This window comes from Pristiophorus japonicus, chromosome 2, assembly GCF_044704955.1.
Source record: "Pristiophorus japonicus isolate sPriJap1 chromosome 2, sPriJap1.hap1, whole genome shotgun sequence".
In the NCBI taxonomy this organism is placed as follows: domain Eukaryota; kingdom Metazoa; phylum Chordata; class Chondrichthyes; family Pristiophoridae; genus Pristiophorus; species Pristiophorus japonicus.
In genome coordinates, this window is record NC_091978.1 from 11234909 (window position 1) to 11262741 (window position 27833).

At 51.2% G+C, this 27833-nt stretch overlaps 1 protein-coding gene across 1 annotated transcript in view; it reads left to right on the plus strand.

The window, feature by feature from the left end:
• The window catches only part of LOC139228420 (protein O-GlcNAcase), a 104862-nt gene that overhangs the window by 36443 nt on the left and 40586 nt on the right, over positions 1-27833 (plus strand). Inside the window, exons 3-10 of the mRNA XM_070859522.1 lie at positions 591-688; positions 3976-4106; positions 8901-9072; positions 9800-9898; positions 11583-11864; positions 13393-13497; positions 17030-17673; positions 26244-26418. Coding sequence (XP_070715623.1) covers positions 591-688; positions 3976-4106; positions 8901-9072; positions 9800-9898; positions 11583-11864; positions 13393-13497; positions 17030-17673; positions 26244-26418 — 1706 coding nt within the window. The remainder of the gene's footprint in view (positions 1-590; positions 689-3975; positions 4107-8900; positions 9073-9799; positions 9899-11582; positions 11865-13392; positions 13498-17029; positions 17674-26243; positions 26419-27833) is intronic.

Sequence of the window (27833 nt, forward strand, 5' to 3'; positions counted from 1 at the left end):
GTCCAGTGAGGAGATGCCACTAATGAGTCTTCTTTAAAGATGATCCCAATAACAAGACTTTATAAAGGCGGAACTTGCATTTAAAGGATGAAAGAATTTGCATTCTTGAATCGCCTTTCACGACCTCAGTACGTCCCAAAGCGCTGTACAGCCGATGAAATGCTTGCGAAGCGTAGTCACTGTTGTAATGTAGGAAACGCGGCTGCCCATTGCTGCACAGCAAGCTCCCACAAACATCAGTGCGATAATGACCGGAAAACCTGTTGGTGATTTTTGTTGAGGGACAAATATTGACCAGGACACCGGGGCGAACTCCCCTGCTCCTGTTTGCCATGAGATTTTTTCATATCCAGCCGAGAGGACAGATGGGGCCTCGGTTTAAGTCAGTGCAGCGCTTCCTCGGCACTGGTACTGGAGAGTCAGCCTACATTTTGTGCTCAAATCTCTGGAGAGTGGCACTCGAACCCACAGCCTTCTGACTCAGAGAGTGCTACCCACTGAGCCACAGCTGACTGCTGCTTTGTCTTTTGCAGCTGTATGGGACGTCCCATCTGGCAGTTGCTGATGAGCTTGTCTTTGTCTTTCCTTAGGATGCAGAAGTGGGGGCTAAACGTTTACATGTACGGCCCAAAGGACGACCTGAAGCACCGGCTGTTGTGGAGAGAGATGTACACGGTGGAAGAGTCGGGTAAGGTGTGAGCTCGGGGGCGGGGGATTTTATTGTTCCACCATTGCCGGCTGTGCCTTCAGTTGCCAGGGCCCCAACCTGTGCAATCCCCTCCCTAAACCTCTCCCCCTCGCTATCTCTCACTCCTCCTTTACCGGCTTCGACAGGGTAGATGCAGAGAGGATGTTTCCCTCTGGCTGGGGAGTCCAGAACCAGGGGTCACGGTCTCAGGATAAGGGGTCGGCCATTCAGGACTGAGATGAGGAGGAATTTCTTCACTCAGAGGGTGGTGAATCTTTGGAATTCTCTACCCCAGAGGGCTGTGGTGGGTCAGTCTTTGAGTATAGTCAAGACCGAGATCGATAGATTTTTAGATATTAAGGGAATCGAAGGATTTGGGGATCGGGTGGGAAAGTGGAGTTGAGATAGAAGATCAGCCATGATTGTATTAAATGGCGGAGCAGGCTCGAGGGGCCGAATGTCCTACTCCTGCTCCTAATTCTTATGTTCTTTAAGACGCTCCTTCAAACCTACCTCTTTGATGAAGCTTAGAAACATATCATAGAAACATATAAAATTCTGACGGGATTGGACAGGTTAGATGCAGGAAGAATGTTCCCGATGTTGGAGAAATCCAGAACCAGGGGTCACAGTCTAAGGGTAAGGGGTAAGCCATTTAGGACCGAGATGAGGAGAAACTTCTTCACTCAGAGAATTGTGAACCTGTGGAATTCTCTACCACAGAAAGTTGTTGAGGCCAGTTTGTTAGATATATTCAAGAGGGAGTTCGATGTAGCCCTTACGGCTAAAGGGATCAAGGGGTATGGAGAGAAAGCAGGAAAGGGGTACTGAAGTTGCATGATCAGCCATGATTTTATTGAATGGTGGTGCAGGCTCGAAGGGCCGAATGGCCTACTCCTGCACCTATTTTCTATGTTTCTATGTTTTGGTCATCTGCCCGAATATCTCCTTCTGTGGCTCGGTGTCAAAAATGCTTTTATTGCTAACGCTCTTGTGAAGTGCCTTGGAATGTTTTTCCACAATGAATGCACTATATAAATGCAAGTAATTATTGTTGTCAATGGGGGGGAGACTGTGGGGCCACCGGCCCTTCCTTTTGACGGGACTCTGTTGAGTTGAGTGGCCCGTTTGGATTTTCTGTTTGAACCCTCGAATTGGGTTCTTGTCTCTTTGAGCAGAGTCCTGTATAATGTTCGAGCATCACACCACCGCCCTTTGTGGTGCATTGTATCAGGGGGAGTTGGTTGCATTCTCCTTGTTCATCAGCTGGTGTTTTTAACCCATAGGTGTTTAGAGGATGTTAAAAACAAAATGGCTGCAGAAAATGTCCCAATCAAATCCGACAACAACTTGCATTTAGATATTGGGGCCCGAAATTGCCGCTTGTTTAAAGAGCCCGATAGTTTTTTGGAGATTAAGGGAATCAAGGGATATGGAGATAATGCAGGAAAGTGGAGCTGAGGTCGAAGATCAGCCGTGATCTTACCGAATGGCGGAGCAGGCTCAAGGGGCCGAATGGCCGACTCCTGCTCCTATTTCTTACGTTCTTATAATATCGGGGCTGAGAAGCAACATTTGACACTGAGCCAAAGAAGGAGACCAAAGATGAGGTAGGTTTTTGGCAGGGAGAAGAGGGAGCGGGAGAGGTGGGAAGGTTTATTGAAGGAATTCCAGAGCTTACGGCCCCGGCAGCTGCAGACACGGCCACCAATGTGGCTCAGGGAGTGAAGCCTGTTAATGCACTCTGAGTTGCTCCATGCCCCTCAGGACTATCGCAGCCTGGGAGCACCCCCACTTAAATATTTATGGATGTGATTTATTTTTTAAATGGTGTGTTCCCCTGCCAGTAACACTCCTGCCACAGGTTTGCTTTCATTGATGGGAGTTACCATCAGCATCACAGGCAGTCCCTCGAAATCGAGGAAGACTTGCTTCCACTCTAAAAGTGAGTTCTCAGGTGGGACAGACAGTGGTTGAGGGAAGGGGAGGGTGGGACAGGTTTGCCGCACGCTCCTTCCGCTGCCTGCGCTTGGTTTCTGCATGCTCTCGGCGATGAGTCCCGAGGTGCTCAGCGCCCTCCCGGATGCACTTCCTCCACTTTGGGCGGTCTTTGGCCAGGGACTCCCAGGTGTCGGTGGGGATGTTGCACTTTATCAGGGGGGCTTTGAGGGTGTCCTTGTAACGTTTCCTCTGGCCACCTGGGGCCCGCCTGCAATGTAGGAGTTCCGAGTAGAGCTGCTTGCTTTGGGAGTCTTGTGTCAGGCATGCGGACGATGAGGCCCGCCCAGCGGAGCTGGTCGAGTGCGGTCAGTGCTTCGATGTTGGGGATGTCGGCCTGGTCGAGGATTCTAACATTGGCACCTTTCTGTCAAAGGGTAAAGAGCTGGATTTTTGCTGGGCTTGGGGCCTCTGTTAGTGCCCTGGAGGGGCGGTGATGGATCTGGAAATTATTCCGCTCCTCACCGAGAGATTTGGTGCCGGTTTTGCGGTGGCGCTGAGCAGTACCGCCCGGGAGAGCCGCGCCAGTGTGCCATGCCCCCGTTATCATCCCCGATCTCGAAATTTGTTTCGCGCTGACCCCGTGACGCCCCGTTGACAACCCGCCTGAGAAATCGGGCGGTCCAAGCTGTCCCAGTGGCGGTGAGAGAAGGAACGACTGCGTGAGGTAAGTGCGATTGTTTATTTTGTTTTATTTTTGCGATTTATCTTTATGTGGGGTGAGTGTGGTGTATGAAATGACACAATGAACTCCGTACTGTGAGCCAGTGACTAGGTGTAAACAGGTCAGTCTTTAATGGCTTCCAGAAGTGAAGATACAAAGGTGAAGTTCAGGTTATATACCGGGCCCAGCAAGAGTGTACCTACGACCCTAGGACCTCCGATGGTAGTGCCCCCTGGTGGTGGGCAGACCTTATGTACATACATTACAGTGAGCAAGGTACTGGAAATGTTTCTCGTGGCGATTAAAATTTTTCGCAGGGAGGCCTCTCTCAGGGTGCACCGAGGCCGGTTGTTTAGCTCGGGATTTTCAGTTGCTCAGCCGGCCTAGCGCCCTAAGAGAGGTGTGGAACGCCTCCCTCAGCACCCCGCCCCACACTCAGGGCCCAGCTGCCCAGTTTTGTGACTGCCGTCGCAAACCAATTCCTGGCGCAAACTTTACCGCCTCGCCCACGTTACCGCTCGAAAAAGCCTCCAACCGGGCATCCATCCCGCAAATGTGCGTCTTTGATGTCTTTCCACTTGAACTCTCCTTTCAGTTTTCTTCTTCTTTGTCTCTCTGTCGACAGCCCAGCTCAAGGCCCTGGTGTTGAGCGCCCAGAAGTGTGGGGTGGAGTTTGTGTACGCCATCTCCCCGGGACAGGACATCACCTTCTCCAGCTCGTATGACCAGGCCTTACTGAAGCAGAAACTGAGGCAGGTAGTGTGAATATTGATCTGTACCGGGAAACCTGATTCAATGAGATTGCATAAATGAGGGTTGAATTAATGAAAGACCAGAGGGACTGGAGGGTGGTGGGGTTGGTTCGGGTCCCACCTCATCACTTCTGGGACCCGAGTCCCAATCCCACCTGTAACATATGCACCTGTGCGTAATGTCGAGCTGTTGGCGGTTACATCCGAGCCAGGGTGTCCCTGGAAATGGAGCACGCGGTGTCCACCGGTACGCTCGTGGTCTTCCACGAGAGCTGGGCACCGGAGGGACTGGAGTGCATCATCACCTTCGGCAACCAAATTTTAATTTGATTACTATTGTTTAAAGTTTAATTTGTCTATGTTTGTCGGTTTTAGTGACCCTCCCCTTTTAGCCAGGAGCCACTTGTATAATTTGTGTTTTTGGTGCCCTCAAAAACCACCCCCCCAAAAAAACAAGGGGAACTTGAAATATTTTTGGAGTGTGACCCCCCCCCCTTTAATCAGGGGGCCCTTGATTAACGTTTACAACAAAATAGTTGTAGAGCTGTTGAGTTGGAGAGTGGCTCAGCCAGTCACGTGATGTTCACAAGACTCAATAAAACCCCAGCCAGTTGGGTTCGGGGCAATCCACGACGAGGCAGGTGGTTGTGAGCCTGGTGGATGAACTGATAATGTGTACAGGTTGAATCTCCCTTATCCGTCACCCTCGGGACCTGGCCTGTGCCAAATAAGGGAGTTTGCGGATAGAGGGAAGTCACGTCGAGGGGAGGGCGGGAGGGGTGGGGGAGGCGGCCCGAGGTCGGTGTGGTGGGGGGGGGGGGGGGAGGTTGGTGCCCTGGGCGGGCCCAAAGGCTCGGCCGGCCCCAACGTGTGTCGGCGCGGCCCCAAAGTCGGGGTGGCGGTCAGTCGCGTTCTGCGCATGCGCCCCCGGCCACCAGAATCATGCCGGACGAGGGGTGGTGCCGGACAAGGGAGTCCCGGATAAGGGAGGTACAACTTATTCTGTGATTGTTCAACCTTTTGCTAATAAACCAACTAGTTCTTAATTGCAATGTGTTGCTATGAAATCTTAAGCAAAGAACCCATGAAGCAAATACATTTCACCATCCAAAGTGCTGAGATGCATTTCCTCCCTCTTCTGAATAAAAGGGTTCGGTGAAATGTTGCTCGACATGGCTCAGTGAGCAGCACTCTCGCCTTTGCGTCAGAAGGTCGTGGGTTCAAGCTCTGCTCCAGAGACTTGGGCGTATAATCTAGGCCGAAACACCAGTGTGGTGCTGAGGGAGTGCTCCCTCGATCCCACGGCCGCTATTCAAAGAGCAGGGGTGTTCTCCCCGGTGTCCTGGGGGCCAATATTTACCCCTCCACCGACATGGCCCGAAAACAGATTATCTGGTCATTCATCACATTGCTGTCTGTGGGAGCTTGCTGTGCGTAAATGAGCTGCCGCGTTTCCCACATTACAACAGTGACCGCCGTTCAAAAAGTGCTGCGAAGCACTTTGGGACGTCCTGGCTGCAGGAGAGGCTACAGCGGTAAGGAGGCGAGAAGGTCATGGAGGCATTTAAAACGAGGATGAGAATTTTAAAACCTTTCGCTCCCTGGCCACCTGTGTTTTCACCCCGGAGGGGCGGCAATGGTGGCAGGGAGCATTTCCGGGCGGGGCGGCCAGTTTCCGGCGCCCCGCAAGCACATTCGGTGCCGGTTTCGACGGAGGTGCGAAGCAGTACCGCCCGGGAGAGGCGAGCCGAGCCGGTGTGCAACGCCCCCTGGTTGCGACACCGGCTGGAAATTTGAAACTTGCCCTGCAGCGCCCCCTAGTGGGAACCGATTGTGAAAGCTGGCGGTCCGAGCTGTGGCGGCCACAGTGAGGGAAGGAATGCCCACCCGAGGCAAGCGCAATTGTTTCTTATTGTTTTAAATTTTGCGATTCATGTGGATGTGGCCGCAAGTAAAGTATTGGAAACGTTTTTAGTGGGGTTTTTTTCCCAGATTTTCTTTCTTTTCACAGAAGCCTCTCTTAAGGCGCTCTGAGACCGGCTGTTTACCTCGGGATTTTCATTTGCTCATAGAAACATAGAAAATAGGAGCAGTAGTAGGCCATTCGGCCCTTCGAGCCTGCACCACCATTCAGTAAGATCACGGCTGATCCTCTATCTCAACACCATATTCCCGCTTTCTCCCCATACCCCTTGATGCCCTTTGTGTCTAGAAATCTATCTATCTCCCTCTTAAATATATTCAGTGACTTGGCCTCCACAGCCTTCTGTGGTAGAGAATTCCACAGGTTCACCACCCTCTGAGTGAAGAAATTTCTCCTCATCTCGGTCCTAAATTTCCTACCCCGTATCCTGAGACTGTGACCCCTTGTTCCAGACTTCCCAGCCATGGGAAACATCCTCCCCGCATCGAGTCTATCCAACCCAGTCAGAAATTTATACGTTTCAATGAGATTCCCCTCTCATTCTTCTAAACTCTAGTGAATACAGGCCTAGGCGACCCAATCTCTCCTCATACGACAGCCGGCCTAGCACCCTGAGAGAGGTGTGTAACGCCTCCCTTAGCGCCCTGCCCCACGCTCGGGGCCCAGCTGGTGAATTTTGCGGCTGAGGATGCAAACCATTTCCCGGCGCAAAATGTACCGCCCTGCCTGGGTTAACACCGTAACATTTCCACCCCGAGGTGTGGGGAGGACCAGCAAGGTCAGGGGTGATGGGTGAATGGGACTCGGGGTGGGATAAGATCGGGTCAGCAGAGTTTTGGATGAGTTGAAGTTTACCCTCTTTATCTCAAAAGGTTTAGAATAGAAAAGTGGAGGAAGTTCTGTTCCAGTTGTACTCTTTTTAGGCGGTCCCTCGAATCGAGGATGACTTGTTTCCACCCCAAAAAGTGATGAGTTCACAGGTGTTTCAATGAAGGTCTTGATATTCCAGGTCCTGAACTACATCCTGAAGGATGGAAGATGCCTGTGCGTGGATTTTTTTAACGTGGGGTGGCCGTTGCACACCAGCCACCACACGGGCTTGACAGAGCTCGGTCTTGGTCCAGTGGCAAGGGTTATCCAAGGTGACTGGAGACCAGCTCTGCTGCACGGACCTAGTGCACACACATATCGCAGTGTGGGCTGGCCCGTGCTGCCCCTGGGCCCTCGCCTCTCCTGGGCCCCGATCACGTCGCTCTGCGATCACTCACCACTCCTTCGCCCCGACCTCGCTGCTCCTGCTGTATCTGCCCATGCTCCAATCACCGACCTGGGTTATGGTGATGTCTAATCCAGTCGCCCACTTCATTGCCATTGCCCCCCTGCACCAGCTGGCGCTGCTCCCTGGAGTGGTACGCCAACATGCTTGCCGCTCCTTTCAAGGCCCCAACCCGCCGCAGATATTTACGCCATTGACGTATCACCATGTTAAAATAAAATTTAGTGTCCTGATATTTTATTTCAAAGGAGCTAATAGTAGCAAGTGAGGGGATAGTCAGTGGGTAGGAGGAAGAATTGATAATGGAAGGATGGGAGTTTGCACAGGATTTTGTTCAGTGCATCAGCCCAGTAATATCGATGAGGTCCGTGCAGCAGAGCAGGTCTCCAGTTGTCTTGGTTAACCCTTGCCACTGGACCAAGACCTAGCTCTGTCAAGCCCGTGTGGTGGCTGGTGTGCAACGGCCACCCCACGTTAAAAAAATCCACGCACCCTTCAACATGTAGTTTGGGACCTGGAATATTAGGTCCTTCATTGAAACACCTGTGATCTCATCCCTTTTATAGGGTAGGAGCTAGTCATCCTCGCTTCGAGGGACTGCCTATGACATGGATATACGAGGACAACCCATTGAAATTTCCAGTTGTACAGAGCTCTGGTCCGACCCCACCTGGAGTTACTGCGTTCAGTTCTGGGCACCTCCCCTCAGGAAGGATACATTGCCTGTGGATAGGATTAGTCCTTCCAAATCGCAGGCCGTTAGGGATAGAAAACTGGGGCATCAAAGTTGACCGAGGTTTGGCCCGGTGACCACGTGCGAGTATTCCAGAAACCTCCGCGGTGTTTGTCAGCACTGCTGCGGATCCCCGTCCTCCAATTTTAATCGCTTCACCATTGGTGGCTGTGACTTTCGTCTGCCCAAGCTCTGGAATTCCCTCCCTTGACCTCAACGCCTCTCTACTGCTCTCTTATCCATTAAGATGATCCTTAAAAACCTACCTCTTTGTCATCTGTACTAATATCTCCTTCTGTGGCTCATTGTCAAAACCTGTTTGATAATGCTGCTGTGAAGTGTCTTGGGATGTCATAAAAAAAAAAGAGACTTGCATTTATAGAGCCCTTTTCACGACCACCGGACATCGCAGAGCGCTTTACAGCCAATGAAGTACTTTTTGAAGGGTAGTCACTGTTGCAATGTAGGAAACGCGGCAGCCAATTTGCGCACAGCAAGCTCCCACAAACAGCAATGTGATAATGACCAGATAATCGGTTTTTAGTGATGTTGATTGAGGAATAAGTATTAACCAGGACACCGGGGATAACTCCCCTGCCCTTATTCGAAATAGCGCCATGGGATCTTTTACGTTCACCTGAGAGAGCAGACGGGGCCTCGGTTTAACGTCTCATCTGAAAGATGAAATATTAGGTTAAGGGAGCTATATAAATACAAGTCGTTGTACTGCAGCTATAATTACTATTACTGCCACTACCACTGCTCCCACTGTTGTCACTATCATTGCTGATGTAAATGTTACCAGCGTGCGTTTCCCACCCCTTGCTCTCCGCTGACCTTTCTGGCACCCTTTGCCCTCCCGCAGGTCAAAGGGTTTGGGTGCGTGGCCTTCGCCATCCTGTTCGATGACATCAACCACGCCATGTGCCCCGCCGACAAACAAGCCTTCAGCTCATTCGCTCACGCTCAGACTTCAGTGGCCAATGGGATCTACCGATACTTGGGGGAGCCTCCCGTCTTCTTGTTCTGTCCGACTGGTAGGTTGGAGCACGGCCCCATTACCCCTTCACCCCGTCACCCCCGAAATGTGAGCGTCGATCCAGCACAGGGTTGCCCGTTGAAGATCATTGAGACTCCCGTCTCTGGTCGGTGTTGTGGACCCATCTTGAAATAAATATAGTTGCTCCCAAAGTGCACACCCTACTCAAACACAAGAGAGTCACCAATAAATCCAATAGGGAATTCAGGGGAAACATCTTTACAACAACAGCTTGCATTTATTTAGCGCCTTTAAGAACATAAGAAATAGGAGCAGGAGTATTTTTAAATAGGGGTGTTACATTTGCAGTTTTCCAATTCGCTGGGGCCTCTCCAGAATCCAGGGAATTTTGGTAGATTACAACCAATGTATCTCTGCAGCCACTTCTTTTAAGACCCTAGGATGCAAGCCATCAGGTCCAGGGGACTTGTCCACCTTTAGTCCCATTATTTTACCGAGTACTACTTCATTAGTGATAGTGATTGTCTTCCTCCTTCCCTATAGCCCCTTGATTATCCACTATTGGGATGTTTTTAGTGTCTTCTGCCATGAAGACCAATACTAAATATTTGTTCAAAGTCCCTGCCATTTCCCTGTTCCATTTTATTAATTCCCCAGTCTTATTCTCTAGGGGACCAACATTTACTTTAGCTTAAAATGCAGTTAACAAAAATAAAAGCAAACAAAGCTCTTCTGCCTCTCTGTGTCTCTGGTTGTTGTTTCAGAGTACTGCAGTTCCCTGTGCCACCCCAGCCTCAGCAAGTCCTACTACCTGAGGGTCATTGGGGACAACCTTCACCCTGGGATCGGAATCATCTGGACAGGTGAGAGTTGGACATGTCACTTGCTGTATTTGGAGCCGATCTGGTGGCTAATTTCTTTCCTGCACTATGTTTTTTAAAGTTCTATCAGAATATAAGAAATAGGAGTCTGCTCCGCCATTCAATAAGATTATGGCTGATCTTCGACCTTAACTCCACTTTCCCGCCCAATCGCCATATCCTTTGATTCCCCTAGACTTCAAAAATCCATCGATCTCAGCCTTGTATATACTCAACGACTGAGCATCCACAGCCCTCTGGGGCAGAGAATTCCAAAGGTTCACCGCCCTCTGAGTGAAGAAATTCCTCCTCATCTCAGTCTTAAATGGCCGACCCCTTATCCTGAGACTGTGCCCCCTGGTTCTAGACTCTCCAGCCCGGGGGAAACATCCTCCCTGCATCTAGCCTGTCAATCCCCCTCAGAATCTTGTATGTTTCTATTGACACATGGGCAACATTGGCCAGGCCGCATTCGTAAGAACATAAGAAATAGGAGCAGGAGTAGGCCATACGGCCCCTTGAGTCTGCTCCGCCATTTAATATGATCATGGCTGATCCGATCATGGACTCAGCTCCACTTCCCTGCCTGCTCCCCATAACCCATCCCAAGTTGAACTGAGGGCTTTAAGAGTCAACTACAGAGCCAGACTGGATGGGGATGGCAGGTTCCCTTCCCTGAAGGCTATTAAAGAAAGAAAGAGCTTGCATTTAGGTTGCACATTTGACCACCTCAGGACATCTCAATGCGCCATACAGCCAATGAAGTGTAGTCAGTGTTGGTAATGTTTTCATATGGCTGGGCCCTAAGATCTGGAATTTCCTCCATAAGCCTTTCCCTCCTTCTACCCCTCTCTCTCCTTCTTTAAGACACTGCTAAGAACCTACCTTATTGACCAAGTATTTTGTCGCCTGTCCGAATATCTCCTTCTTTGGCTGGGTGTCAGTTTTTGTCTGATTACACTCCTGTGATGAGTGAAGGGTTGATATGATAATCTGACCGATTTCATAGTCGTTTTATCTTGTGCCAGCCCACAAATCACCAGATTTATTAAATTCAACCTCACATCTTGCCTACAGTGGGGGGGGGGGGTTGCTTGTACCCATACTATAACCGCTAGGCTACCTTTCCCTATTGTATAGACGCCAATGTCAGTGTTCTCGATCAGGCCAACATCCCCAGCATCGAAGCACTGACCACACTCAACCAGCTCCGTTGGGCGGGGCCACATTGTCCGTATGCCTGACACAAGACTCCCAAAGCAAGCGCTCTACTCAGAACTCCTACACGGCAAGCGAGCCCCAGGTGGGCAGAGGAAAGGTTACAAGGACACCCTCAAAGCCTCCTTGACAAAATGCAACATTCTCACTGACACCTGGGAATTCCTGGCCAAAGACCGTCAAAGCAGACGGGGCCTCGGTTTAACATCTCATCCGAAAGACGGCACCTCCGACAGTGCAGCACTCCCTCAGCACTGCACCGGGAGTGTCAGCCTAGATTTTGTGCTCAAGACTGTGGAGTGGGACTTGGACCCGTGGAAGGGCAGCCATTGACTGTGGAACTAGGTCCTGGTGAGGAGTCTGCGTTCTTTGGAACAGGAGGAGGTGGAATAGGGTCAATTTGCAAAGGGAAAAAAATGTCCGACAGCAAGATAGAAATGTGGTGTTTTTATTTATTTGTGTATTTTAGGGACCACAGTTATCTCCAAGGAGATCTCTTCCGAATCGGTGAAGGAGGTTGAGGAAGTCATTAAGCGACGGCCACTGATCTGGGACAACCTTTACGCCAATGACTACGCCCAGAGACTGGTGTTCCTCGGCCCCTACAAAGGCCGCCCCTCCAGCCTGGTCTCCAAGCTGCATGGCTTGCTGCTCAACCCCAACTGTGAGCTGGAGGCTAATTACGTGCCCATCCATACCCTGGGCACTTGGTACAAGTGCGGCCTGGCAGAGGCAGGAACTGGCATGGAGGGTAAGCTGCAACGTGTCTGAGCCTTAGGGACAGTCAGGGGCATGGATTTCACTTGGCCGGGGCCAGGGTGTGGCATGGTGGGTGAGGCAAGGCAGGGTTGGGATGGCGTGGGGAAGGGTGGGTGTAGTTGGGGTGGGGTGGCATTGGAGTCGTGCAGGAAGGGGTTGTGGTGGGGTGGGGAGGAGCGCGGTGGTTGTAGGTGATTGTGGGGGCAGGGTAAGGGTGGGGTGGGGTTGGATTGGGCGGGAAGGGGTTGGGGTGGGGCAGGCGGGTTTAATTGAGGTGGGGCAGGGTGGGGTCGGGTGAAGGTGGGAAAATTCTCCCCAAACCCCATTGTTTCCACCTTGACTTTGATTTCCTCCTTCTAAATTTCTTTAGTTCTCCCCCTGCCCTGCCCCGTGTCTATCTTGCCCCCGTCGTTGGCAAGGCCAACATTTATTGCCCGTCCCTAGTTACCCAGAGAGGGGGCGGGTGAGCCTTCTTGCACTGAGCAGTTTGATACAAACTGAGTGTCTTGCTAGGCCTCTTTAGAACGCACTTAAGAGTTACCCAAGAATTTTTTCCCCCCAATTGGCCTGGGTTTTTATCTGGTTTTTGCCTCTCCCAGGAGATCACATGGCTCCGGTTGGGGTGGAGTGTGGAATGTTTCATTGCAAGGGGTGTCGCAGTTGTGTGGGGCGGACTGGTTGGGCTGGGTGCTCTTTACCTTTCCACCATTGTTCATTGCTCATAGGTTTATATGTAACCTCCAGGGCTGCTGACCGAGGGCCGTGCGGCTCTTTGTCGGCCGGCGCGGACACGATGGGCCGAAATGGCCTCCTTCTGTGCTGCAAATTTCTATGTTTCTATGGTGTGGGACTGGAGTCGCATATAGGCCCAGACCGGGTAGGGGCGGACATTTGTGAACCAGATGGGTTTTTACGATAATCCAACAGCTTCGTGGTCACTTCTACCACGACCAGATTTTGTATTTCCAGCTTTGTTTTGGAACTGAATTCAAATTCTCAAACTGCCATGGTGGGATTTGAACTCGCGTTCGATGGAATACTCGCCCAGTAACCGACCCCACCTAAACAACATGCTATGAGATATAAGGGCCGCTGTCAACCTCAGTGCCTGACAGAGACCCACGAGAGATCACATTATTGGGATCAGCTCCGACTTCCAAATAACCAGATTCGCTGGAGTTTGTTTTAATTGCGTGGGGCAGTGCCAACATCGAAAATAGATGCAGGAGTAGGCCGTTTGGCCCTTCGAGCCTGCACCACCATTCAATGAGTTCATGGCTGAACATGCAACTTCAGTACCCCATTCCTGCTTTCTCCCCTTGATCTCCCTAGTAGTAAGGACTACATCTAACTCCTTTTTGAATATATTTAGTGAATTGGCCTCAACAACTTTCTGTGGTAGAGAATTCCACAGGTTCACCATTCTCTAAAGATGAGGCGATGGGGAGTGGGGGTCTCAGTCTGGGCGCAAAGACCGGGACCCTGTGACAGAGAGAGATTTACTGTTAATCCCATTTCAGGTACTGACAGAGGCACTGAGACATGCCAACCATACTGCCCCAATGAAGCCTTCAACTTGGCATTGGCTGACTGGGTGAAGGAAGTGAATAGACCTCTATACCCAAGTGAGTGTGTGTGTGTGTGTGTGTGTGTATTTTATACATTTTCTTTCATTGGACAAGGAACGTGCAATTATATATATTTTTAATGCATTCTCGGGATGTGACCATCGCTGGCAAGGCCAGCATTTATTTCCCATCCCTAATCGCCCCTTGAGAAGGTGGTGGTGAGCCGCCTTCTTGAACCGCTGCAGTCCGTGTGGTGAAGGTGCTCCCACAGTGCTGTTAGGGAGGGAGTTCCAGGATTTTGACCCAGTGACGATATATTGCCAAGTCAGGGTGGTGTGCGACTTGGAGCTAAGGGCCTTCAAATTGGCTTCTTTTCTTTTTATTTGTTCTGGGATGTGGGCGTCGCTGACAAGGCCGGCATTTATTGCCCATCCCTAATCACCCCTTGAGAAGGTGGTGGTGGTGGTGGAGGTTGTTTTTTGTAGCGGTTTGGTACAACTGAGTGGCTCGTTGGGCCATTTCAGAGGGCAGTTAAGAGTCAATCACATTGCTTTGGGTCTGGAGTCACCTATAGGCCCTGACCGGGTAAAGGCGGCAGATTTCCTTCCCGAAAGGACATTCGTGAACCAGATGGGTTTTTATGACAATCCAGCAGTTTTAGGTGTCCATTACTGACACTAGCTTTTTATTCCAAATTTATTTAATTAACTGAATTTAAATTCCCCAGCTTCCATGGTGGGATTCGAACTCACGTCTCCGGATCATTATTTCAGGCATCTCGATTACTAGTCCAGTGACGTAATCGCTATGTTTATCAATTCTATCAACACTATGCTTCACAGCCAATTGATCAGATTTGAAGTGTTGTCAGACTTATCCTGTAGCAGCTGTGATAGCCTCAAAGTCTCACAAACAGCAAATAACAGAATAGGAAGGATAATCATATTTTGGCGGTGTTGATTGAGGGAGGAATTTCATTCTGCCTGAGAGGGCAGGCGGGGCCTTGGTTTAACGTCTCATCCGAAAGATGGGCACCTCCGACAGCGCAGCGTTCCCTCAGCACTGACGTCCCCAGGACGTTCACTGTCAATTAATTACTGGTGTCAGCCTGGAGTATACGCTCGGGCCTCTGGAGTGGGGCTTGAACCCACGACCTTCTGACCGAGAGGCGAGAGCGCTGCCCACTGAGACACGGCTGATGGTTGAGGTAACCCTCACATTAGGAACATCAAAATGAATATAAAAACACCCAACTCCATTGTAGTGGAAACTGCAGTCAAACATGAGGGAGGGTGAGATTGAATCATAGAACCAAAGAAAAATTCCAACACAGAAGGAGGCCATTCGGCCCATCGTGTCCGCGCCGGTCGAAAAAGAGCTATCCAGCCTAATCCCACTTTCCAGCTCTAGGTCCGTAGTCCGTAGGTTACGGCACTTAAAGTGCACATCCAGGTACTGTTTAAATGTGGTGAGGGTTTCTGCCTCTACCACCCTTTCAGGCAGTGAGTTCCAGACCCCCATCACCCTCTGGGTGAAGAAATATTTTCTCATCTCTCCTCTATCCTGCTACCAACTACTTTAAATCTATGTCCCCTGGTTGTTGACCCTTCTGCTAAAGGACATAGGTCCTTCCAAACCACTCTACCCAGGCCCCTCATAACTTTATACACCTCAATAAGGTCTCCCCCTCAGCCTCTGTTCCAAGAAAAACAACCCAGCCTATCCAATCTTTCTTCATTGTTAATATTTTCCTATCCAGGCATCATCCTCATAGGCGGTTCCTCGAACGAGGATAACTTGCTTCCACATGGGTTCACAGATGTTTCAATGAAGGACCTGATGTTCCAGTCCTGAACTCCAGTTGAGGGGGTGGAAGATGCCTGTGGGTGGATTTTTTTAATGTGTGGTGACCGTTGCACACCAGCCACCACACGGGCTTGACAGAGCTCGGCCGTTATCCAGTGGCAAGGACGACTGGAGACCTGCTGTTCTGCACACATATCGTAGGCTGGCCCGTGCTGCCCCTGGCTCTTCTGGGCCCCGTGCCTTCAGTACTGCCCCTCCGACAGTGCAGCGTTCCCTCAGCACTGCCCCTCCGACAGTGCGGCGCTCCCTCAGTACTGCCCCTCCGACAGTGCGGCGCTCCCTCAGCACTGCCCCTCCGACAGTGCGGCGCTCCCTCAGCACTGCCCCTCCGACAGTGCGGCGCTCCCTCAGTGCTGCACCTCCGACAGGGCGGTGCTCCCTCAGTACTTCCCCTCCGACAGTGCAGCGCTCTCTCAGTACTGTCCCTCCGACAGTGCGGGGCTCCCTCAGTACTGTCCCTCTGACAGTACGGCGCTCCCTCAGTACTATCCCTCCGACAGTGCGGCTCTCCCTCAGTACTGTCCCCCCGACAGTGCGGCGCTCCCTGAGTACTGCCCCACCGACAGTGCTGCGCTCTATCAGTACTACCCTTCCAGGCAACATAGAAACATAGAAAATAGGTGCAGGAGCAGGCTATTCAGCCCTTCGAGCCTGCACCACCATTCAATATGATCATGGCTGATCATTCAACCTCAGTACCCCACCCCAGCCTTCTCTCCATGCTCCCTGATCCCTTTAGCCTTAAGGGCCACATCTAACTCCCTTTTGAATATATCCAACGAACTGGCCTCAACAACTTTCTGTGGCAGAGAATTCCACAGGTTCACAATTCTCTGGGTGAAAAAGTTTCTCCTTATCTCGGTCCTATATGGCTTACCCCTTATCCTTAGACTGTGACCCCTGGTTCTGGACTTTCCACAACATCGGGAACGTTCTTCTTGCATCTAACCTATCCAGTTCAGTAAGAATTTTATACGTTTCTATGAGATCCCCTCTTATTCTTCTAAATTCCAGTGAGTATAAGCCTAGCCGATCCAGTCTTTCCTCATATGTCAGCCCTGCCATCCCGGGAATCAATCTGGTGAACCTTCGTTGCACTCCCTCAATAGCAAGAACGTCCTTCCTCAGATTAGGAGACCAAAACTGCACACAATACTCAAGGTGTGGCCTCACCAAGTCCCTGTACAACTGCAGTAAGACCTCCCTGCTCCTATACTCAAATCCCCTAGCTATGAAGGCCAGCATATAATTTGCCTTCTTCACCGCCTGCTATACCTGCATGCCAACTTTCAATGACTGATGAACCATGACACCCAGGTCTCGTTGCACCTCCCCTTTTACTAATCTGTCACCATTCAGATAATAATCTGCCTTCCTGTTTTTGCCACCAAAGTGGATAAACTCACATTTATCCACATTATACTGCATCTGCCATGCATTTGCTCATTTACCTAACCTGTCCAAGTCACCCTGCAGCCTCTTAGCATCCTCCTCACAGCTCACACTGCCACCCAGCTTAGTGTCATCTGCAAACTTCGAGATATTACTTTCAATTCCTTCGTCTAAATCATTAATGTATATTGTAAATAGCTGGGGTCCCAGCACTGAGCCCTGCGGCACCCCACTAGTCACTTGTAAATCTTCTCTGCACCCTCTCTAATGCAATCACATCCTTCCTGTAATGTGGTGACCATTGACTTCCTTGAGTTGGTCTTTCCCGCAGGTAGACGTTTGCACAAGGAGGAACGGGAGGGACAGCTCGCGAGCAGACCTTCCAACGAGGTTACTCAGAACGGGAATGTTGAACCAAGGATTAGGATGCCAGGAACGAGCTCTGGCCCGATGCCTGAGTGCGGCTCATTGAAAGAGCCGGGAAAGCCGGGAGATCTCCCACCGTCGGGCGAGCAGCCCCGCGAGGTGCCGAGGACGAGCGTCGGCCATCGTCTGCCGACCGAGGTTGGCCGGTTGGCGGAAGGCGAGAAGGCCGAGGGTTGCGGGCCGGGGGACTCTGGGATCGACGGCGGGGAACGGGGTGCGGAGCCGGCGGGGACTGGCGGTGAGGTGACTGGCGGCGGCCTCGGCCGCCCGGAGAAACCGCGCGGGACACCCGTGGGCGGCGAGTTGACGGAGGGGAGCGGGGCCGAGGCCGGGCTGGGACAGAGCGAGAGCAAGGGCCGCGTTCCTCCCCTGGGGCGGGCGCCGTCCCTCACCGGCACCTTGACGGCGGGCCACCTGCGGCTGATGGCGGACCTGTTTCACCTGCCCTATCAACACGGCGAGGGGACCGCGCGCCTGCTCCGCGATTTTCAGTGGCTCAAGGCCAACAGCGACTCTGTGAGCGCAGACACCAAGGTGGAGACGCAGAAGGTAAGCCGGGGAAAATGGAGGCTGCGCGGAGGGTGTGGGCGCGGGTGGCGGGGAGGAGGTAGAATCTTACAGCACAGAAGGAAGCCATTTTGGCCCATCGTGCCTCCACCGGCTCTCTGGGAGAGCGATCCAATTAGCCCCACTCCCCCTGCTCTTCCCCCACATCCCGGCAAATGTTTCCCTTTCAAGTATGCCTCCAATTCCCTTTCGGAAGTTACGATTGAAACTGCTCCCACCGCCCTTTCAGGCAGTGCTATGCAAATCGTAACAACTCGCTGCGTAAAAACATTGCTCCTCATCTCAATCTTTTGCCAATGACCTTTACTCTATCAAAACCCCTCATGAATTTGAACACCTCGATCAAATCTCCCCTTAACCTTCTCTGCCACAAGGACAACAACCCCAGCTTCTCCAGTCTCTCCACATAACGGAAGTCCCCCCATCCCTGGAACCATCCTGGTAAATCTCCCAAGGCCTCGACATATTTCCCAAAGTGCAGTTCCCAGAATGGGACACAATGACCCCGATATTTATGGCACAGGTTTGGGGGGGAAATCCGAAAGTACGGGTCTCCCAGACGTCCTGTCACTAAATTCCATTAGAAATCTTGGACTCCGTTTCCTGGCCAGATTGAAAGGCCAGCGGGCTGTCGGGCGGGAAGGCCTGTGGCACTAGGCTGCAGCGGGTGAACGAGAGGTCATGGTGGGGTCATCGGGGTCGGGGGCAGGAGACATCGTGGAGGGGGGGGGGGGGCGGCGAGGGGGAACGGGGGACTGAGATATCGGTCTGGGAGAGGGGGTGCAGAGAGCTCAATCAGGGGGAAGGCGGTGGGGGAGGTAGGTTAGCGGAGAGTTTGGGCGTGGGGGTGCGGAGAGCTCAGTTGGGGGCGGTGGGCGATTGCGAAGAGTTTGGGGCGGGGGTGGGGGTGCGGTGAGATTGGTGGCAGAAGCGGGAGGATGCGGCGAGATCTGTTTGTGGGGGGAGGAGGGGTGGGCTGGAGAGTTCGGGTAGCGGGGGGGGGCATTGTGGAGGGTGCGGGGAGATTGGGGGGTGGCGGGACAAACCTGCTCTGGAGGGACAGGCCCCTCGAGCCTGCTCCGCCATTCAATAAGATCATGGTTGATTTGATTCATGGACTTAGCTAACGTCTGGTCTCCATTTACAGCAAGATGGTTAAAAGTGGTCGTTAAGGATCTGTTAATGATTTGATTAGAAATGACAGCTGGAGAAAATCTTAAAGGGGCTAGATTTTCGGCTTTGATGATTTCGGGGCGGTAAAGTTTGCGCCCGGGAACAGTCATCAAAATTGGTGCATCTGGGCCTTGAGTTAGGGGGCACAGCGCTTAGGCAGACATTGTATACCTCTCTAAGGGCGTTAGCATGGGATACTCTCAAGCTAAAGAACCGGCCCGGGAGCGTTCCGAGAGGAAAAAAACCCTGAAAAAACCCCCTACAAAAACATTCGCAAAACATTGCCCACGCCATCACAACATAAACCGCAAAAAAATGACAGAACAAACAATCAGACTTACCTTAGGACTGCATTACTTACCCTCTCTGGAGGCGGTATAGGTCGGACCGCCTGATTTCCCAGGCGGTCACTGCGGGGCATGCTGTGGGGCGGATGGGTCGGGAGGGAGTCAAGAAGCACGCCGGTGTCGCGACCAGGGGCGAATACCCGACCCGAGGATCGCCGCGGGGCGCTGGAGGCTGACCGCCCGCCCAGAACACCTCACCGCCACCATTGCCACCGCTCCGTGGTGAAAAACGGAGCGCAGAAGACCCGAAAACCCAATATAAGGTTTATGATCTTGCGAACACTCGCATAGCGACCAGGGGAAATTTCCCACCGCCCCCCCCCCCGCCTCCGCCCCCCCCCCCACCCTCCCCCGCCCCACCCCGCCCCTGCTCCACCCATACATTTTTTAACAAAAAGTATTTTGTCAGATGACTTCTCCCATTATCTTTGTAGTTCCGTCCCTTTCATTTGCCTGCCTGGTTTTGTAATCAGCTATGGGTTGCAGGTAGGAGGGTTGTTGGGCGTTTGAGGCCGGAGCTTTGACAAGCAGCAAGAAGGACTGAGAGAGACTTTGGGAGGACGTAGCTGGATTAGCAGGATGGGCAGAGCAGAGTGAGCTTCACTCGACACATGCCCCACATCCTGTCTGACCTGTGAGTCCTTGAGGCTGACACTGGGGCCTTGAATTGGGAAAGTGTCTCAGCAATGACCTCCATATCTTCCACAAAAAGTTCGCTGAGCCTCCTCCCCTCCAATTAAAAGGAATAAAGACATTATAAGAACATTAGAACATAAGAAATAGGAACAGGAGTAGACCATACGGCCCCTCGAGCCTGCTCTGCCATTCAATAAGAATATGGCTGATTTGATCAGGGACTCAGGTCCACTTCCCTGCCTGCTCCTCATAACCCCTTATCCCCTTATCGTTTAAGAAACTGTCCATTTCTGTCTTAAATTTATTCAATGTCCCAGCTTCCACAGCTCTCTGAGGCAGCGAATTCCATAAATTTACAACCCTCTGAGAGAAGAAATTTCTCCTCATCTTAGTTTTAAATAGGTGGCCCCTTATTCTAAGATCAGAGAGCTGTTAATGGATATGATGTAATTGGCATTACGGAAACATGGCTCCAAGGTAACCAAGGCTGGGAACTCAACATCCAGGGGTATTCATATTCAGGAAGGACAGACAGGAAGAAAAAGGAGGTGGGGTAGCATTGCTGGTTAAAGAGGAGGTTAACGCAATAGTAAGGAAGGACATTAGCGTGGATGATATGGAATCTATATGGGTAGAGCTGCAAAACACCAAAGGGCAGAAAACATTAGTGGGAGTTGTGTACAGACCACAAACAGTAGTAGTGAGGTTGGGGAGGGCATCAAACAGGAAATTAGGGACAGTGCAGTAAAGTTACAGCAGTTATCATGGGTGACTTTAATCTGCATATTGATTGTGCTCACCTAACTGGTAGCAATACTATAGAGGAGGATTTCCTGGAGTGTATAAGGGATGGTTTTTTAGACCAATATGTCAAGGAACCAACTAGAGAGCAGGCCATCCTAGACTGGGTCTTGTGCAACGAGAGAGGATTAATTCACAATCTGGTCATGTGGGGCCCCTTGCGGAAGAGTGACCATAATATGGTAGAATTCTTCATTAAGATGAAGAGTGACACAGTTAATTCAGAGACTAGGGTCCTGAACTTAAAGAAAGGAAACTTCAACGGTACGAGGTGTGAATTGGCTAGGATAGACTGGAGAATGATACTTAAAGGGTTGACGGTGGATAGGCAATGGCAGAAATTTAAAGATCACATGGATGAACTACAACAATTGTACATCCCTGTGTGGCGTAAGAATAAAAAAGGGAGGGTGGCTCAACCGTGGCTAACAAGGGAAATTAGGGAAAGTGTTAAGTCCAAGGAGGAGGCATATAAATTGGCCAGAAAAAGCAGCAAACCTGAGGACTGGGAGAAATTTAGAATTCAGCAGAGGAGGACTAAGGGTTTAATTAGGAAGGGGAAAGTATGAGAGGAAGCTTGCAGGGAGCATAAAAACTAACTGCAAAAGCTTCTATAGATATGTGAAGAGAAAAAGATTAGTGAAGACTAATGTAGGTCCCTTGCAGTCAGAATCAGGGCAATTCATAATGGGGAACAAGGAAATGGCAGACCAATTGAACAAATACTTTGGTTCTGTCTTCACTAAGGAAGAAATGAATAACCTCCCGAAAATACTAGGGGACCGAGAGTCTAGTGAGAAGGGGGAACTGAGGGAAATCCTTATTAGTCAAGAAATGGTGTTAGGGAAGGCCGATAAGTCCCCAGGGCCTGATAGTCTGCATCCCAGAGTACTCAAGGAAGTGGCCCTAGAAATAGTGGATACATTGGTAGGCATTTTCCAACATTCTATAGACTCTGGTTCAGTTCCTATGGATTGGAGGGTAGCTAATGAAACCTTACTTTTTAAAAAAGGAGGCAGAGAAAAAACAGGAAATTATAGACCGGTTAGCCTGACATTGCTAGTAGGTAAAATGTTGGAATCAATTATTAAAGATGTAATAGCAGCACATTTGGAAAGCAGTGACAGAATCGGTCCAAGTCAGCATGGATTTATGAAAGGGAAATCATGCTTGACAAATCTTCTAGAGTTTTTTGAGGATGTAACTAGTAGAGTGGATAAGGGAGAACCAGTGGATGTGGTATATTTAGACTTTCGAAAGGCTTTTGACAAGGTCCCACACAAGAGATTAGTGTACAAAATTAAGGCACATGGAATTGGGGGTAATGTACTGACGTAGATAGAGAACTGGTTGGCAGACAGGAAGCAAAGAGTGGGAATAAACGGGTCCTTTTCAGAATGGCAGGCATTGACTAGTGGGGTGCCGCAGGGTTCTGTGCTGGGACCCCAGCTATTTATAATATACATTAATGATTTAGACGAAGGAATTGAATGTAATATCTCCAAGTTTGCAGATGACACTAAGCTGGGTGGCAGTGCGAGGTGCGAGGAGGATGCTAAGAGGCTGCAGGGGGTCTTGGACAGGTTAGGTGAATGGGCTAATGCATGGCAATGCAGTATAATGTGGATAAATGTGAGGTTATCCACTTTGGTTGTAAAAACAGGAAGGCAGATTATTATCTGAATGGTGACAGATTAGTAAAAGAGGAGGTTCAATGAGACCTGGGTGTCATGGTACATCAGTCGTTGAAGGTAGGCATGTAGGTACAGCAGTCAGTAAAGAAGACAAATGGCATGCTGGCCTTCATAGTGAGGGGATTTAAGTATAGGAGCAGGGAGGTCTTACTGCAGTTGTATCGGGCCTTTGTGAGACCACACCTTGAATATTGTGTGCAGTTTTGGTCTCCTAATCTGAGGAAGGACATTCTTGCTATTGAGGGAGTGCAGCGAAGGTTCGCCAGACTGATTCCCGGGATTACAGGACTGACATATGAAGAAAGACTGGATCGACTAGGCTTATATTCACTGGAATTTAGATGAGAGGGGATCTCATAGAAACATATAAAATTCTGATGGGATTGGACAGATTAGATGCAGGAAGAATGTTCCTGATGTTGGAGAAGTCCAGAACCAGGGATCACAGTCTAAGGATAAGGGGTAAGCCATTTAGGACTGAGATGAGGAGAAACTTCTTCACTCAGAATTGTGAACCTGTGGAATTCTCTACCACAGAAAGTTGTTGAAGCCAGTTTGTGAGATATATTCGAAAGGCAGTTAGATGTGGCCCTTACGGCTAAAGGGATCAAAGGGTATGGAAAGAAAGCAGGAATGGGGTACTGAAGTTGCATAATCAGCCATGATTATATTGAATGGTGGTGCAGGCTCGAAGGGCCAAATGGCCTACTCCTGCACCTACTTTCTATGTTTCTAAGCCCTCTAGTTCTAGTCTCCCCCATCAGTGGAAACATCTTCTCTGCATCCACTTTGTCAAGCCCCCTCATAATCTTATACTTTTCGATAAGATCACCTCTCATTTTTCTGAATTCCAATGACTAGAGGCCCAACCTACTCAACCTTTCCTCATAAGTCAACCCCCTCATCTCCGGAATCAACCTAGTGAACATTCTCTAAATGATGGGTCGTTGGTGAATGGGAGGATGGGGGAGTGAGCATGATGGGTGATTGGTTAATGGGAGGGTGGGGGAGTGAGGGTGATGGGTCATTGGTTAATGGGAGTATAAGGGTGTGAGGGTGATGGGTCATTGGTTAATGGGAGAGTGGGGGTGTGAAGGTGATGGGTTGTTGGTTAATGGGAGGATGGGGGAGTAAGGGTGATGAGTTGTTGGTTAAGGGGAATGAGATAGTTTATTGAGGAGAGAGTGGGGGAGTGAGGTCGATGGATCAGTGGTTCAGGGAAAGTAGGGGGAGTGAGGTCGATGGGTATTTAGTTCAGGGAGAGTGGGGGAAGTGAGGTCGATGGGTATTTAGTTCAGGGAGAGTGGGGGGAGTGAGGTTGATGGGTCTTTAGTTCAGGGAGAGTGGGGGGAGTGAGGTTGATGGGTCTTTAGTTCAGGGAGAGTGGGGGGAGTGAGGTTGATGGGTCTTTAGTTCAGGGAGAGTGGGAGGAGTGAGGTCGATGGGTCAGTGGTTCAGGGAGAGTGGGGGGAGTGAGGTCGATGGGTCAGTGGTTCAGGGAGAGTGGGGGGAGTGAGGTCGATGGGTCAGTGGTTCAGGGAGAGTGGGGGCAGTGAGGTCGATGGATCAGTGGTTCAGGGAGAGTAGGGGGAGTGAGGTCGATGGGTCTTTAGTTCAGAGAGAGTGGGGGGAGTGAGGTCGATGGGTCTTTAGTTCAGGGAGAGTGGGGCGGAGTGAGGTTGATGGGTATTTAGTTCAGGGAGAGTGGGGGGGAGTGAGGTTGATGGGTATTTAGTTCAGGGAGAGTGGGGGGAGTGAGGTCGATGGGTCAGTAGTTCAGGGAGAGTGGGGGGAGTGAGGTCGATGGGTCAGTGGTTCAGGGAGAGTGGGGGGAGTGAGGTCGATGGGTCTTTAGTTCAGGGAGAGTGGGGGGGAGTGAGGTTGATGGGTATTTAGTTCAGGGAGAGTGGGGGGAGTGAGGTCGATGGGTCAGTAGTTCAGGGAGAGTGGGAGGAGTGAGGTCGATGGGTCAGTGGTTCAGGGAGAGTGGGGGGAGTGAGGTCGATGGGTCTTTAGTTCAAGGAGAGTGGGGGGAGTGAGGTCGATGGGTCAGTGGTTCAGGGAGAGTGGGGGGAGTGAGGTCGATGGGTCTTTAGTTCAGAGAGAGTGGGGGGGAGTGAGGTCGATGGGTCAGTGGTTCAGGGAGAGTGGGGGGAGTGAGGTTGATGGGTCAGTGGTTCAGGGAGAGTGGGGGGGAGTGAGGTCGATGGGTCAGTGGTTCAGGGAGAGTGGGGGGAGTGAGGTCGATGGGTCAGTGGTTCAGGGAGAGTGGGGGGGAGTGAGGTCGATGGGTCAGTGGTTCAGGGAGAGTAGGGGGAGTGAGGTCGATGGGTCTTTAGTTCAGGGAGAGTGGGGGCAGTGAGGTCGATGGATCAGTGGTTCAGGGAGAGTAGGGGGAGTGAGGTCGATGGGTCTTTAGTTCAGAGAGAGTGGGGGGGAGTGAGGTCGATGGGTCTTTAGTTCAAGGAGAGTGGGGGGAGTGAGGTCGATGGGTCAGTGGTTCAGGGAGAGTGGGGGCAGTGAGGTCGATGGATCAGTGGTTCAGGGAGAGTAGGGGGAGTGAGGTCGATGGGTCTTTAGTTCAGGGAGAGTGGGGGGGAGTGAGGTTGATGGGTATTTAGTTCAGGGAGAGTGGGGGGAGTGAGGTCGATGGGTCAGTAGTTCAGCGAGAGTGGGGGGAGTGAGGTCGATGGGTCAGTGGTTCAGGGAGAGTGGGGGGAGTGAGGTCGATGGGTCTTTAGTTCAGAGAGAGTGGGGGGGAGTGAGGTCGATGGGTCAGTGGTTCAGGGAGAGTGGGGGGAGTGAGGTCGATGGGTCAGTGGTTCAGGGAGAGTGGGGGGGAGTGAGGTCGATGGGTCAGTGGTTCAGGGAGAGTAGGGGGAGTGAGGTCGATGGGTCTTTAGTTCAGGGAGAGTGGGGGCAGTGAGGTCGATGGATCAGTGGTTCAGGGAGAGTAGGGGGAGTGAGGTCGATGGGTCTTTAGTTCAGAGAGAGTGGGGGGGAGTGAGGTCGATGGGTCTTTAGTTCAAGGAGAGTGGGGGGAGTGAGGTCGATGGGTCAGTGGTTCAGGGAGAGTGGGGGCAGTGAGGTCGATGGATCAGTGGTTCAGGGAGAGTAGGGGGAGTGAGGTCGATGGGTCTTTAGTTCAGGGAGAGTGGGGGGGAGTGAGGTTGATGGGTATTTAGTTCAGGGAGAGTGGGGGGAGTGAGGTCGATGGGTCAGTAGTTCAGCGAGAGTGGGGGGAGTGAGGTCGATGGGTCAGTGGTTCAGGGAGAGTGGGGGGAGTGAGGTCGATGGGTCTTTAGTTCAGGGAGAGTGGGGGGAGTGAGGTCGATGGATCAGTGGTTCAGCGAGAGTGGGGGGAGTGAGGTCGATGGGTCTTTAGTTCAGGGAGAGTGGGGGGAGTGAGGTCGATGGGTATTTAGTTCAGGGAGAGTGGGGGGAGTGAGGTCGATGGGTCTTTAGTTCAGGGAGAGTGGGGGGAGTGAGGTTGATGGGTATTTAGTTCAGGGAGAGTGGGGGGAGTGAGGTCGATGGGTCTTTAGTTCAGGGAGAGTGGGGGGAGTGAGGTCGATGGGTCAGTGGTTCAGGGAGAGTGGGGGGAGTGAGGTTGATGGGTCAGTGATTCAGGGAGAGTGGGGGGAGTGAGGTCGATGGGTCTTTAGTTCAGGGAGAGTGGGGGGAGTGAGGTCGATGGGTCAGTGGTTCAGGGAGAGTGAGGGGAGTGAGGTCGATGGGTCAGTGGTTCAGGGAGAGTGGCGGTGGACAGGGGAAAGGTGAAACTGGAGAGGAGTTTGGGTAAGAGAATCGGAAAGTTGGTGCTGGGTGGCGGAGTGAGCTAGAGGTGACGTATGTCCTTCTGGACACCTGTTCTCCACACCATCCCGTGTTACTCCCACAGGCCGAGGAGTGGAGAGCGCGAGCACACCCGTTCCAGCTCGCGTGTGATGGGATCATCCAGCTTTATCGGCAGTTCATGTGCAGCCCCAACAGGGCACTCGTCTATGACCTCTACCCTTACCTCTGGGACATCAGGAACACACTTCTCGTCGCCAAGGCCTTCGTGATGTGGCTGGGTGAGTGAGGCTCCATTTACATTTGTACAACTGTACACGGTCCTGGTGAGACCACACCTGGAGTACTGTGCACAGTTTGGGTCTCCTTATCTAAGGTAGGATATACTTGCCTTGGAGGCAGTGCAGCGGAGGTTCACCAGATTGATTCCTGGGATGAGAGGGATGTCCTATGAGGAGAGATTGTGCAGAATGGGCCTATACTCTCTGGAGGTGATCTCATTGAAACTTACAAGATTCTGAGGGGGATTGACAGGGTAGATGCTGAGAGGTTGTTTCCCCCCGGCTGGAGTGTCTAGAACTAGGGGTCACAGTCTCAGGATAAGGGGTAGGCCATTCAGGGCTGAGATGTGGAGAAATTTCTTCACTCAGAGAGTTGTGAATCTTTGGAATTCTCTGCCCCAGAGGGCTGTGGATGCTTAGTCTCTGAATATATTCAAGGCTGAGAACGATAAATTTTTGCAGTCTAGGGAATCGAGGGATATGGAGATTGGGCGGGAAAGTGGAGTTGAGGTCGATGATCAGCCATGATCGCATTGAATGGCGGAGCAGGCTTGAGGGGCCGTATGACCTACTCCTGTTCCTGCTTCTTCTGTCCTTTATACTGCTCTTGATGAAGGTTAGGCACAGGGCAAGGGCGGTACCAGAGCGGGAATGTGTGGTGATGGTGCGGCTTTGGGCTGATGGTGAGCCCCAGGGGTCGCTTGTTTCAATATAGAGCTCCCCTAGTGGACTACTGTGGTAATGCAACTGCTCACTTGGTTGACTCTGGAGATGAGGGGGTTGACTTATGAGGATAGGTTGAGTAGGTTGGGCCTATACACATTGGAGTTCAGAAGAATGAGAGGTGATCTTACTGAAACATATAAGATAATGAGGGGGCTAGACAAGGTGGATTCAGAGAGGATATTTCCACTCATAGGGGAAATTAAAACTAGGAGACATAGTCTCAGAATAAGGGGCCGCTCATTTAAAATTGAGATGAGGAGAAATTTCTTCTCTCAGAAGGTTGTAAATCTATGGAATTCTCCGCCTTAAATATATTCAATGACCCAACTTCCACAGCTCTCTGAGGCAGTGAATTCCACAGATGAACAACTCTCTGAGAGAAGAAATTCCTCCTCACCTCAGTTTTAAATGGGCGGCCCCTTATTCTAAGATTATGCCCTCTAGTTCTAGTCTCCCCCATCAGTGGAAACATCCTCTCTGCATCTACCTTGTCAATACGTTTCGATAAGATCACCTCTCATTCTTCTGAATTCCAATGAGTAGAGGCCCAACCTACTCAACCTATCTTCATAAGTCAACACCCTCTTCTCCGGAATCAACCGGGTGAACCTTCTCTGAACTGCCTCCAAAGCAAGTATAACGTTGGGCAGGGTTCGGAAGACTGGCTGGACCCATTTCCCTTTCTAAAA